Source organism: Littorina saxatilis, linkage group LG3 (assembly GCF_037325665.1).
Source record: "Littorina saxatilis isolate snail1 linkage group LG3, US_GU_Lsax_2.0, whole genome shotgun sequence".
NCBI lineage: Eukaryota > Metazoa > Mollusca > Gastropoda > Littorinimorpha > Littorinidae > Littorina > Littorina saxatilis.
Window position 1 is genome coordinate 56657624 of NC_090247.1, and position 14639 is coordinate 56672262.

Genomic DNA, 14639 nt, shown 5'->3' on the forward strand with positions numbered 1-14639 from the left:
CCTCTGAAGTATCTTGCTGCAAGTTTGAAGAAAAGCTAACCCGCTTGAACTCGAGCCGGGATTTCACCATAGGACTATACCTACAATCTTACAGATACTTCCAAGACCACGAAGCAGTGATCCGCCAAGCTTTGACCTTCACTGATGAGATTCGGAGCGAGTCTTCAAAGGTGGTCCAGGAACTGAGACAGAATCACAGCACCTCCCCTCTGATAGGCGTGCACGTGCGTTGCGGAGACATGGCCAGCGAGCGCAACAGAAAACTGGGCTACCCCCAGGTGTCATCAGACTACCTCAACAGATCCATGGCGTTCTTCCGCAGCCGCTACCCTGACTGTGTCTTCGTGGTTGGCAGTGACAGTCCGGAGTGGTGCAAGGAGAACATTCTTAGCGGTCACCACGTGCATTACCTGACAGCACATTCCCCGGCCGTGGACATGCATGTTCTGTCTTCTTTAGACCACACTGTAATCACCTTCGGAACTTTTTCTTGGTGGATTGGGTTTTTTAACGCTGGCACGACTGTCTACATGAAGGATTTCATTGTCAACGGGACTCGGCTTGGGGGTGCATTTAATCCGGATGGTAGGGACTACATCTACCCGGGTTGGATACCTTTATGACTTCCTCGTGGCGATCACCTGAACATTCTCTTGCAGGCATTAATGTCGAGATGAAGGCTTTCACTACACGGGGCTCTTTTTTATTCGGAGGTTAGGTACTATATTTATGCTTACCGCGTGATTGGATATATATGTGTGACTACCACTGTGTAATATTATTCATGAGGTGAGATCTAGATGACCACAAAGACTGCATGTCCACACACAAAAAACAAAGAAGACGAAGCGCTGTCTTAATTTGCAACAACAAAAACAATCACTATTAAAAAAAACCATAACCATCAACAACAACAACAACAACAACAACAACAACAACAACAACAACAACAACAACAACAACAACAACAACAACAACTGCAGTCAACAACATTCTTTTCTTCAAGAATGCTGTTTCTCTCATACATGTGTATCATGCAAATGCCACGTACAGGTTTTTTTGTTTTGTTTTTGCCCTTGGTTGAACAAACACGTTGCGGTAAACTACGTGTGACTAAATGTAAAAACATGTCCGGGAATATCATTCCCAGGAACTCTCATGTCAAAGTTCATAAAGATCGGTCCAGTAGTTTAGTCTGAATCGCTCTACACACACACCCAGACACCCAGACACCCACACACACACACACACACACACACACACACCACGACCCTCGTCTCGATTCCCCCTCTATGTTAAAACGATTAGTCAAAACTTGACTAAATGTAAAAACGCAGCTATATTTGCCTAAAACGAATACATTCAAAAGCCACAATTCATGAACACAATCAGATGGTTTCTCTGTTCACAGGCAACGGGCAACTACTAGCATCGTCCAGCCACTTTTCGTTTAATTACCAAAGAAAAAATGAATATGGTAATAATATATTTCGCAATGTTGTGTCTTTCTTTCATCACAAGACCAGCTTGACCATTTTAATTGGTGGAAAATTCGGTTTCAGAGTCTATGGGAGAGCAATGTTTTTTGCTGATTTTTTGTACAGTAGACACGCCGCTTGGATATGTTGCTACCCCCTCCCCCCCCTCCTACCTCCCCCCCCCCCCCCACCCCCTGCCCTCCTAAACCAACGTTATAATTTTGCAACCAAACACGAAGAAAATACATGACACACGAACATAACGATGACAAAAAATAGGGTTTCCTAATAATAATAATTGTCAGTAAGTACTGGTGTCACATGACTGATGTGAACCAGTTGATTGGCTAATGGCGATGCGCTAAAACATTTCCACAGAGCGTATTCTTCCGCCCTTTGCTGTTAGCGAGACTGTGCTCTCATCCTCAGAATTAATTAATGACATGTAGCTTCTATTCTCCACAATACCAAATGACCATAAATTCCCTGCTTCTCAATTAAAGCAGAAGTGGGTTTTTTTCTGACAAATTGCATGTGCCTGTGCCACAGTGCCACTGATCTAAAAATAGAAGCCGCTTGTTTCATCTCATTTTCGCCGACTTGCATAGATTCTTCTCATATGCCGTGTTAGTGGCATGTAGCTTATCATCCACATTACCAAATGATGAGTTAGTGTACAATTCCCAGCGGCTAACAGAAAACACAAGTGTTATTCCGATAACGTACCAGCCAGAAATCTCCTTAATAAATAAATAGACCACAGGGGCGGACCTAGTTGTGGATAAGGGGGGGGTTCCAAATTGGAGCAGGGGTCCAGGGGCCGCTCAGGCCCCGGTGGGGTCCAGGGGCAAAGCCCTGGTGGGTGGTCTGGGGGGCAAAGCCCCCCAGATGCTGAAGGAATTTTATTTTTTTAGGTCAATCGGAGGCCTCTCCTGGAAGATAACAAGGTATCTATTCAGTAAATATGCGTGTACAAATATGTGCACCTTTGACTTTGAGAAGGCAATGTGCTATTTTATATGAACTACTATTTCAGTATAACTAATCATTTCAAAAATAATTCACACATTTTACTTCATGCTTGTTATCAGCAAGAATGAATTTTGATATTAATCTGAGCTATGGCTGATTTTGTACACAAACGGTAAGGAAAATGGGTTCATGGCTTACCTTGATGCAATTTGCTCAAGGAACATTCATCTTACATCTTCAAAAGATGCTTGGGCAAGAAGGTCATGTGAGTCTTAAACTTCTGCGCAAAAGTGTCAACAGCCGCCTCGATGTCAATCGTCATTCCCCAATGAATGCACATCAGCGCAAGGCCATTCAGCCTATCTTCCACCATTGTTGATCGCATGAAGTTCTTCAATATGCGAAGGCTGCTATTTGTCCTCTCACATTCAGCTGTGGTGATCGGAAGAGTGCAGAGGAGCTGCAGCATCTTGTGGATGTTGGGGAAATACTCTGAATCGCAGTGCTTCAAAGCTTCGACAAGTGTAGTTGGCACGGGACATGACTCAGCTGCTGTGCACCATTTTACAGCCCATCTGTGGATCTCAGCTTGAATGCCTCCAATGGCAGGTAGATCCGCCTCCCAAAGAGATGCCAAACCTTTGATTCCATCAGGGAGTGAAGTGAATCCTTTGGGAAGTTGTGCAATGCAAGATGGCACCAGTTGCAGACCATCACCTGCCAACTGAGAGTTCTGGAAACGGGACTGCAGCTCAGTGCACAAGTGGTCCAGAAACGGAACGGCCACGGTAATTCTGTAGTACACCTCCGGTGTGTCAGCAGGCTGGTTATCTCGAAGGGTCTGCCTTCCTGCCACACGGGGCTTTTCGATGGTGACTCCAAGCGTTTCTGCCATGGTTCTTGCCTTTTGAAACCAGACATGGAAAGCCTTGTCTACATTGTCCCTCAGGTCCTTGATGCACTGAGTTATATCAGCGACCTCTTTGTATGCTGAACTGACATCCTGAGCTACTTTCTGGAGCTTCACTGTCAGAGGTTTCAAATACTGAAGACACTCTTGTGTCACAATGAACGCAGTGAGGAAGCTGCCACAGCTCATGCTGGACAACAGACCAGAAGCTTCAATCACAGCTTTGCTGTCCCAAGTTGCTTTGTCCTCCGTGATCTGTCCCAGGCAGTCAATGACTGGCTTAAACAAAAGAGCAAAGGTTTCAAACGCCTGGATTTTTTCAACCCATCTTGTACGGCAAAGGTCCACCAGCTTTTCTTTCCTCGAGTCGGGCATGGCATCTCCAATGACTTGTTCCAGTTTTCGCTGTCTCTTGGGAGAATTGGAAAAGAATAACGCCAACTGCTTCATTGTCCCCATCATGTTCTTGACGTATGGCACTTGGCAGGCCTTGACAACACAAAGACTAAGACAATGTGAGGCGCAATGGAAGAACAAGGCTTTGTCGTTCAGTTCCAAAATTCTTGACTTTACTCCCTTGAATTTTCCGGCCATGTTTGCTGCTCCATCATAAGCTTGGCCACGAATGTCAGCAACATCCAGGCCCCACTCTTCAAGCTTCTCCACAATCTTGTTTGTCAGCCCTTCTCCGCTCACTTCCTCACATGGCACGAAAGCAAGAAACTCTTCTCGAATGTCTTGTTGTGAATCAACAAATCGCAGTACAAGGGACATCTGCTCCCAGTTGGACGTGTCCGTAACCTCGTCTGCCAGAACTGCAAAGTAACGGGCAGACTTCACTTCTTTCAAGATGTTCTCTCTAATCTGTTCACCAACAATCTCAATCATCCTGTTTTGAGTTGTTTTGGAAATGTATGATGCTCGTTCATCACAGCTTGCAAGATGTTCTTTCAAAACTTCATCACCTGCGTCAATTCTGAAGTTGAGTAATGCGTTGAACATACTTCGATTTTTTTCTTCAAGTATGCCATCATCTCGATGGCCCCGAAGGGCGAGATTTTGTTTTCCACAAAATATCACACATTTGAAAACACTTGCAAGAATCTGTCTGTTAGTGGAAATCTGCTTGGCCGCTTCCTCATTCAATTTGCACTTGATGGTGGCCTCTGGGTTTCTCATGTTGTACACAAATTTTTCGGACTTTGCCATGGCGTCTTGATGATACGCCAAGCTACTGTGCTCCTTGATTTCATCCACTGCTTTATTCCAGTTTCTGAATGGCGTGCGCACAAACTTCCCCTTATCGCCGCCAGTCGCAAACATCATGCAGTGCTTGCACAGAGCACCATCAACAGCTGGCGAGTATACAAGCCAGGAGTATGTATCTAGCCAATGCCTCTGAAACTTCCTCTTCTTGTTGTACATTTCTGTGACAGGAAACGTGAAGTCCTTTGGTGGAGTCCAGTGTTTTGTCAGGAGCAACAGCATTTCGTCTTCGCTGGCAGGAGCTTTCTCTACGAAGTGGCCCAGGTCAGGTGATTTTCCATGAAGGCTGTGCCTTGAGGGAGGCCCAGGATCTGTTAACAATATTGCAGAAAAAATAAGAACCTTTATTATGTTAAGGCCCCCCCAAAATAGGTGTGTTTAGGGTTTCCCGACCGACCCTAGTTATTTCCCCCGACCCTACATGTTTTTAGGGCCAACACATTTTAAAAAATCGTCTTTTTTTTACTCATCAAAATAAACAAATTCTCATTTTAAAAAAAATCCCACTGATTCCAATATGGTCCATCTACTGAAATCGCGCGGTCAAATTCTAGAAGTTTCCCGAGATGTGGTGAATATTCCGGAAGTGGAGGTCAATATTGGGATCTGAAAATTGCGCAGAAATCTTCTAGAAGTGACTATCTTCCAAAATCGCGCGAAACATTGTTACTACTTTTGTACAAATAAAGCATTTTCCTTTTACTGGCCCCCATTAAAAACTTTTAACCAGAGACCCGCACCCACTTGGCCAAAGTTCCCTCTCTTAACAAGTCTTTTATCTTTTCAACTTTAAGCGTTTTACCATCATCCAACCATCTTGAAGTGATTTAGATTAGGCATAGTCAGAGCGGGCCCCTGGAATGGTCTTGCCTATTGAGCCAGCTTGTCACACAAAAACAACCTTGTCACAGAAATGGTACTTGGTAGGTTTCTCAGTGTACATTTGTGTTGCTCAGTGAACACATACTTGGTCTCTCTATCACCCTCTCTCTCTCAACACATAATTAAAAAACAACACTGAGTACAGCTTGTCACAACATTGAGTACAGCTTGTCACAACATTGAGCACAGCTTGTCACACCATTGAGACACTTTTAGCTGTTAGTAGCATTCTATCTGCTCATGTACAATGAGGAAGTGATAATAAGATGCACAAGAGACTAACAAATAATGCATCACATGTCTTCTGCCCCCCCCCCCCCCCTTCATCGTCAACTGAATCAATCAATTTGTTTCCCAGAATACACACATACCCACCAAATGAAACCTTACCAATCACAGTCACAACATTGAGTACAGTTCAACTTCTTATCTAACAAGGAAGTCAGGAATTTCCTGTTCCTCAGTGAACACATAATTGGAGATTTGTGCCCCCAATATTCAAACGACTTTTGTGACAACAGTTTTTGTTTTAAATAAAATCGAAGACAACGTGCATCACCCCCGCTACTTCATGGCTGCCAAGTTTCAAAAGAATCGCTTCTACAGGATTCCGGCAATCCTTCTTTTAAAAAAAAAGCGTCAATCACAGACCCCCCCCCCCCCCCCCCCCCCCCCCCCCTCCCCACCTGCCGTAAAGAGAGAGAGAGAGAGAGAGAGAGAGAGAGAGAGAGAGAGAGAGAGAGAGAGAGAGAGAGAGAGAGAGAGAGAGAGAGACATGCACACACACACACAGAGAGTCAGTGAGAGAGAGAGAAAGAGAGAGAGAGGTCGAAAAAAAAAGGATTTAATTTAGAGAGAGACCACATGATGAACTGATGAGGGAGGTAATTAACTAAGCTCTCAGTATCTTTAGGCCTTACCTTGGACATCTTGGGATTTTGAAGAACTTGGTTGTTCTTTCAGTTTCTTGGATTTACACGGAGCATCGCCTGCACCTTCTGCCGCTGATGCACTGGAGAAAAAATACTCTAGCTTTTGGATTCCTGTGGCATCGGAGTCCTTGAGCGTCTTCCTTTTCGGCATGTTGAACAAAGAATACTTGTTGCTATTTGCACATAAAAATCACACATGTGCCGAAGAAAATCAAGGGACGTCATCCAAAGCGTTTCCTGTTAACTGTTTATCTTTAAACACTAAACTACCACAAGTCGCGTATGCATTTCCCAGCTCAGTGTTAGATCTACAGCAAAATGTTTCAACGAAAAAAGGTGGCCTGACATATTCGGAGGGGGGTTAGCCTTTGAGTTTCTCGTCAGTTTCAAGCATGTTGCATTTGGAAGGAAGGAAAGTACAAGCGCTTTATTTTTTTACTAAAAAAAAAAAAAAAAAAAAAAAACCGATGGGGAGAGGGGGGGGGTTCCGGGCACCCAGGAACCCCCCCCTAGGTCCGCCCCTGGACCAGCATTTGGAAGACTGACTCGATCGACTCTGTCATACGTAGCAGACTACACTGAACAACGACTGTATCAGTTCAGTAAATGAATGGTTTCCGAATTATTATTTCAAGGCAACTTCTTCTTCTTCTTCTGCGTTCGACGGTTGTGTCTAGGGTCGTAGTTCCGCTGCTGTCGTGAACTGGAACGTCGCTTTCAGGCAACAACAATCGTAATCGAAAACGTGTAGGGTTCAGAACGTTCTTACCATATAAGACTTATTACCAGCCTGCCTCATGCGTGCAGACTTAGTGCAGACTGCAGTGGTTCGATTGCCCTAGCCTAGCAGACGACATAAACCCGCTCAGCAAATTAACATGTTGGGCAAATGTGAACGAAAAAACGATGAGGATATAATACGTGTAGGGTTCAGAGCATTCTTACCGTTCATATTTAGTATCAGACTCCCCGATGAGTGAAGATACAACACGGGAAATATGCCACATTTATTTTGAAAATGTGCTAACCGTCGAGTCCTTCGGGGGGTAGTCAATTCAAGGGGAGTCACTCCGCACAGTCAATCCGTCGAAGCTCGACTGGAGGTTTCGAATCGCAAACAACGAAGAGCACAGTCTTTTCTCCGAGTTCAAATGAGGTCTCTCTGAAAGATCATCACTGTTCAGCTTTAACGCTACATTGGAATTTACCAACAGAAATTAAAATGCGTGTGACGAAAGCACGACACACTTGAGACACTCCACACAAAAGTAGATCTTACTGTACACGACCTGACCACACAGTTATGCCTATTCAAATGCGCGTAGCAAAATGTGCGTTTGGAATCTTCTTTTTTCTATGGCGGTACTGACAATATCGTTATTGAAACAATACCAGTGCACTAAGGGATTAATAGAGCAAATCTCGAAAATAATTATTGAACTTAGCGCTATGCGCTTCGTTCAATAATGAATTTTCTCGATTTGCTCTATAAATCCCTTAATGCACTGGGATGTCTCAATAACTTAAATAATAATAATAATAATAATAATACGAGAATTTATAACGCGCACATATCTCACCACAAGGCGGCTCATGTGTAAGCATATCTATCATTTCCGGTTGTCTTTAAAGACAGCAGAGCGTTACAGAGACAGGTCACCACCAGATGATCTGTTAATAATATAAGCCTAATGTGTTTTAAAGGTCCAGACCATGCTGTTTTAGCGTCAAAAACGCTTCGAATCGTGTTCCTGCGCGACCGAACACTTCCCGATGTTTGCAGTTAGTTAGAAAACCACTTTCTTACCGTCTTCAACAATGTTTGGTTTACTTCGGAATCTTGTAAGGCCGTAATCCGACGAATTTTGTGACCGAAGCGACGGATTTCTTCTCCAAAACGACCCGCCATTGTGCCGCGTGATCTTCGCGAGACTGGCTTATGAATAAATTATCCGTGACGTCACACAGTGTGAAGATGCCGTTTACCAACATGGCAACAAGCGTGACTGCAGACGAAATTGAACCGTACATGTTCGAACTACCAGTTTCTCTCCTCGAATCAAGCATGAAAGATGAGGAGCGGAGGCCACTTCCAGCAGTAGTGAAAAGACAGTGACGATGAAAATTGCGACTCTGTTTGTCTCAGCGATCAAAGGTAAACACGCCCGCTCTCTGTGCTGAACTTATCGTCTGCTTTCGAGTCTGTGCTATTTTTTCACTCTCGCCTTGTCAACGCACTCGCGAATAAGTGGGATATTGTTTAAGTGTTCATGCATTGCATTCACGAGTAAAAGAACAACAGCTCATCGCAGTTTTAACTGTTCTTGATTATTTCAGAGACTGGTGTCAGAGTGGCCACTGTACCTGTTGTATTGTGTGGGAGGGGCAGATTTGAGAGAGAGAGGAAGCTAGCCTGAGGTACATTGTAGAATGAAAACTTGCAGGGGAGCAAGAATGCATCACCAGCCACGAAGGTGTACATACAACTTTTTTTGAGGTGCCTATATTTGTTTGATTTTTAAATGTATGTATTTGTTGTTGTTTTTAAAGGCTATCAAGAAAACTGTTGTCATTTAAATGTGACACTCAGTCAAATATAGTTTCACACACACACAAGATTAACTCACTTGCATGCCCACAGAAGAAGTTTGCTCTTCACATTGTTCTGTTGTTGTTGTTTTTATAATGTAATCATTGTAACATCAACACTCAGTAATAACCAATATTACAACACAATCACTTTTTCATCAGAACTCACTCACATACTACATGTATTAAACCCTGGTTTATGGACACTTGCATTTGTACTTTGCATGGGAAAGCAGCCTGAATTTCAGGTGAACTTTAATAAAAGAAGATTTATATGTATGTTGCTCTAGATGCATGTTTTAATAAATAATAATGACATTCAGGAAAGTAAAAGGACTGTTGAAGTTTGCTGTTGTAAAATGTCTGATGATTAGGGTTTTGTTGCACATTTAGTTTCCGTTTGTATGGCCATGTTGGGTTTGATGCGTGCATGCCTGGTTTTCTCCTGTAGATGGGTGTCGGCACAGAAGGTCTGCCCGCTGTCCTCAGCCAACATGCTCCGTCTTCATGGCAGCTCAAATTTTTTATCGAGGTTCTCTCCTCTAGATCCGCCGTGTTTCGCCTAGGGGCTTTCGCTGCCTAGTTGATAGGGTCACCTCGTAGAGGGTGTGGTCATAGACCACGCACGGTCGGTCTTGGGATAGGGAAACGTTATGCTAGTCCGGAGGGATTACGCCACAATGGCCACCTCGCGAAGACCCAGGGTCCTAGACTAGGGAGGTCCAAGGGGGGGCACCGGGAGGGCTACCCCTCTACCCGCACCTCCAACACAATCCCTTCCCCTGGTAGCTTCATCCCCAAGGAGGAAACAAAGCTACCTGCAACACCCCGCACATTTAGTGAATTGACTGTACCAATTGCTGTTATTATTTACACCCAATCAGTGCATCCACATGATATTATGTAGCTTAAATTAAAGGAAATGTTTTGATGTGTTCAGAACATACTGACAAGTTGCACACTCACTGACTTTCCGAAAGAACAGGAAAGTTCTTCCTGCCTGTCTGGTCGCTGCCATCAGAGACCTCTTTCTGTCACAGAGCTACACAGGCTTCAAATACATATGTAAGATAAATAAAAGGTACATTACAACTCTCAACTGCGGGGTGTGTGTGTGGGGGGGGATGTGCATAACCATTGCATACTTAAGGTCGGCTTAAACTGCAAACAGAAATGTGGAGCTTGCGTAACAATTCTTGCTTTGTCAGATTTGGAGATAGGCAGCCTCAGTCTATATACACTACTCACAAAAAGTTAAGGATCACTATGAGAAAACAGGTGCTCAATAAAATCAGTTCGCTACTGTTATTTATTTCTCAGTCAAACCAAATTGTTATGAATTCTTATTCAGCTGTAAGTGGGCGATGTTGTGTTAGTGGGAACATTGCACGGGATTCTGTACTACTGAGCTTGGTAGCAAAAGAAAAAGCGGAAACTTGCGAAAAAGGACCTTGTTTTGGACCGTTCAGCCCGAACACATTGCACAAGCCACATGGAAAAACCATTATGCACGTGCAAGCACTGCTGTTTATGTGTGAGATGCTGTCACTTGCTTGGCTTTTTGAGAAGACATACCACCAGTATTAGGCATTATCTGACAATGCCTCCACGACGAAAATTGAACGAGTTTGAGAGGGGACGAGCTGTTGCATGGTTCCAAGATGGTGTCCCCAAGCGAGAAGTGGCCAGGCGACTTCACGTGTCCATCTCGGTCATTGTCAGACTGATTCAACGTTTCACAGCCACTGGGAGGGTCCAGGAAAGACGCAGACCTGGGCGACCAAAGAAGACAACTCCACGTGAAGATCGTCTTATTGAACGACTAGCCTTGCAAACAAGAACAGCCTCTACCAGCATTAATTGAAGGCAGCTGAGGGTGGCTACTAACACCAACATCAGCCAGCAGACCATACGGAATCGCCTTCATGGGTTTGACCTCCGTTCTCGTCGCCCAGCTGTACGGCCACGCTTAACTCCAGCCCATAGGGCAGCACGCCGCGCCTTCTGCAGAAGTCACGTGATGTGGACACGTCAGCAATGGTCCCAGGTCCTGTTCAGTGATGAATCACGCTTCACCCTGAACCACAACGACGACCGACTGAGGGTCTGGAGGCGCCAAGGGGAACGCTACATTGACGCCACTGTCCAATAAAAGGTGGCCTTTGGTGGAGGTTCTGTAATGGTCTGGGGGGCCTTCAGCCTTGACCACAGAACACCCTTGTTTCATGTACAGGGTAACCTGACTGGCCTCCGATACCGGGATGAGATCCTTCGACCGCTGGCTGTGCCTACACTGCAGCAGATGGGACCGCAGGCTGTCTACCAGGATGACAACGCTCGACCCCACAGGGCAAGGGTGGTCAACGACTTCCTGCAGCAGTCTGGAGTCAACAGAATAGAGTGGCCAGCATGCAGTCCCGATCTCGACCCGATTGAGAACCTTAGGGATGAGTTGGATCGCAAAGTGAGGAGCAACCACCCCCTCCCAGGGATGTCCAGCACTTCTACCAGATGCTGCGGGCTGAGTGGCAGGCGCTTCCACAGAGGATCTTCACCACCCTGGTCAACTCTATGAGGACTCGCTGCGTCGCTCGTGCCAGAACAGCCAGGGCGGTTACACGCACTACTGAACTTTTGGGAGCATCTGAATGCCATGTCTTGTGATTTCAACGACTTTGTGAAATCAAATGTCGATACGTACACACTTTGATAAAATGTACAGACCAAACGATTGCTCGAAATTGAAGGAAATGTTGTATCGTTATCACTTAAGCATTGAATTAAACGTTTGCCAAATACCAACGCATTGGCTTACTTATTTGGAAAGTTATGCATTTGTGTGCAAGTGATCCTTAACTTTGTGTGAGTAGCTTAGTTGGTCGCCAGTTGGGGCGTCCTGCTTGGTGACAACTTGAGCTTTGTCAACTGGTCTAGCTGTAGCAGTCAAAGTCTGGGCACTGTTGCATTGTAGTCTTGCTGTGTATGCAGAGCTTTGTTGTAGCTGCCATAGGCCAGTGTTGCCATAGGCCAGTGTTAGGATCACCACCCCCTCAAACAGCTCGTTCAGTTAACCTGATGCCTGTTTTAGACAGAAAAAAAAGTTACCACAATCAGCAGAACTTTCACTGGAGAATGGGCATAATTCTTTCATACTTTTCTTTCTCATAGCTTTTTTTGGTTTTTATAATCTCTTCATTACACTAAATAACATCCATCTTAAGACCTATTTTGAGCCTTAATTTAAGTTGACTAGTAATGATATTAATCATAATGTATTTATTTTTATAATGTACAAACTAGAGTATGTATGTGGATATGTGTGTGATGGTGCTGGTATGGATATGTGTGGTTTGGGTTATGTGTGTACTGATGTGTACATTTTATGTGTTTTGTATGTTTTGCGAGTGCGATTTTATGTGATGTTATTCTGTACACCAGCCAAAACAAAATGTCTGGTATATTAGATAATAAACGCACCTTTAAATTTATTAGCGACTACACCCCGTCACCCTCCAGTCCCCCTCCCCCCCATTACACCCTACACTTTTAACATTGTATAAAAAAATCATGTCCCAATATAGGTCCCTAGTTACCTGGGAGGACGTTAAGCTCCATAATCAACATCAACAACGTATTGAATTGAATTGAAAAGCTGGGGTTAGGAGGTCTAACTTCTTGAATTAAAGTGTTTTTTTCTCAGGTGCATGTAGTTTTTTATTTGCTTGAAATCATGGTGTATTCTGGTTGTAAGAGAAGAGTCAATTTCCTTGTAAGCCTGCAAAATTAAGATTTGTCATTTTTGAAGTACACAAGTTTTTGTAAGAGTCCAAAATAGTCCAGGATAAGGAGGAAAAACATAGGGTGGGTCAGGAAATCTGAAACATTGCATAGTTTTGTTTTGCCTATGTAGACACAAAAAGTACTTAGAGCACTTTTTCCCCCCCCAAGAGAGCATAGCTTAGTTTTAATTATTTTAATGCCACTGTTAGCAAGAGGAGTACTACAGACAGCAATCAAACAGTGGATTTTTTCTGTAGACATTGTTATTTCTGTTTAGGTGTTTCAGTAGTTTTCTATGCGGATAAATCATGCTGCATGATCACTAGAAACAATCCAGCTCTGTAGCATGCAAGTTTTTTAAAGGTTTTTTTCCCATGTTACTCTGAGAGAAAAAAAAAACCCACAGAGATAAAGTTGAACTGGCAGTTTGACTGAAGCAGTGGTAATAACACAGAGTTGTGCTCTTCCTACAATCAATGTTTTGATGTGGATGATGATGTCCGAACATGTACTTGGTTGTATTATTTTGCTAGACTATTTGTTTCTGTTAGATATATCTGCTCACATGATTGTTGTTCATAATTTGACATTACATTTACTGCTGATCAAAATGTATTGTTGGAATAGGTCTGCTTAATATTCTGACTGCAGTTTTGTAATAAAATCAAATAACACAGATGTTTTAAGTATCAAAGTGCTTTTCACACACACACACACACACACACACACACACACACACACACACACACACACACACACACACACACACACACACTCACACACTATGAGTATGACTGCAAACATGAATTTGTACTTGTATTAATTATAATTACTGTATTACAGAACCTGATCTGAAAAAAAGGACAACAGCAAATTATTCATGCAAGCTTGCTGTATTAACGATTTCTTTATCCATTTAATACAACACTGAATTAAAAGATAACAACTATAACAACGTGTGTGTGTTTGTGTGAATGTCTATGTGTATATGGACGGACACTGATTAAACCTGAGACTCATCGATTACCCAGGTGAGTGTAAAAGAGGGAGAGAGAGAGGGAACTTTAAGGTGGGTGCATGGGGACGGACATGTAGTAACAGATATATGTTTTAATCTGTAATCTTAACACATGTGCTTAAAATTAGGAACAGATGCCATTCCACTACAAATACTGTCAGTCTGACAAAAACGCCCAGTGACACTGAACCCCTATCCCTCACAGAACACATTCAGTATACATGTACTCACTTCCTTTCGTCTGCGTTTAGTGAAAGCAGATCGTTCTGATGACATTGGTATCCGGTTTCTGACCTCCTGTGAGTGGTCAACAATTGTCGGAACTGGAACTGCGTCAGGCAACAGCTGTTTTGTGTGTGCCAGGTTTTCTTGCCGGCTTAACTGCGTTCACATTGGAAGAAAGTGTCGCGAAACACAGCACATCGTGTTGGCCGTTTCCAGTTAATCAGTCTTGCTGCAGAAGTTGTAAGCCCATCGGAAAAAGGTGACAACTGATGCCTGAACCTTTTTTCTACACTTCATAGCTATCAGCAGCCGTGCGCATTCCTTCGGCGTGTTGTTGATGCTCGATGTAGGCAAACGCCCACTTGAGCCTAAGCTCTACACGAAATGACGTCACAGCCGGTTCTCGTCAACTGGCGGCCATTTCGAAGTCTCGTTTAGCAGACGAATTTGGCGGAACGTTTTTAATTAAATCACAATGATAAAGCTACGAATCGGTGAATTTCTTTACATTTTTGGAATCTTTAGGTGCATTTCTCTAACCTTCAGTCATCGGTTAGTGGTTCTAATAACCTTTAAAACAGCGTGGT

At 43.7% G+C, this 14639-nt stretch overlaps 2 protein-coding genes across 2 annotated transcripts in view; one reads left to right on the forward strand and one right to left on the reverse strand.

Annotated features, from left to right (window-relative positions):
- The window catches only part of LOC138961248 (galactoside alpha-(1,2)-fucosyltransferase 2-like), a 5010-nt gene extending 3581 nt beyond the window's left edge, over positions 1–1429 (forward strand). The window contains exons 2-3 of the mRNA XM_070332849.1: positions 1–467; positions 1412–1429. The exon at positions 1–467 is cut by the window's left edge and continues 417 nt beyond it. Of these exons, the coding sequence (XP_070188950.1) occupies positions 1–467; positions 1412–1429 (485 nt within the window). The remainder of the gene's footprint in view (positions 468–1411) is intronic.
- An 819-nt stretch (positions 1430–2248) lies between these two features.
- LOC138960972 (52 kDa repressor of the inhibitor of the protein kinase-like) lies at positions 2249–6150 on the reverse strand. Its single transcript, XM_070332597.1, has one exon. The coding sequence runs from the start codon at positions 4846–4848 to the stop codon at positions 2680–2682; it is 2169 nt and encodes a 722-aa protein (XP_070188698.1). The 5' UTR covers positions 4849–6150; the 3' UTR covers positions 2249–2679.
- Positions 6151–14639: the final 8489 nt, after the last annotated feature.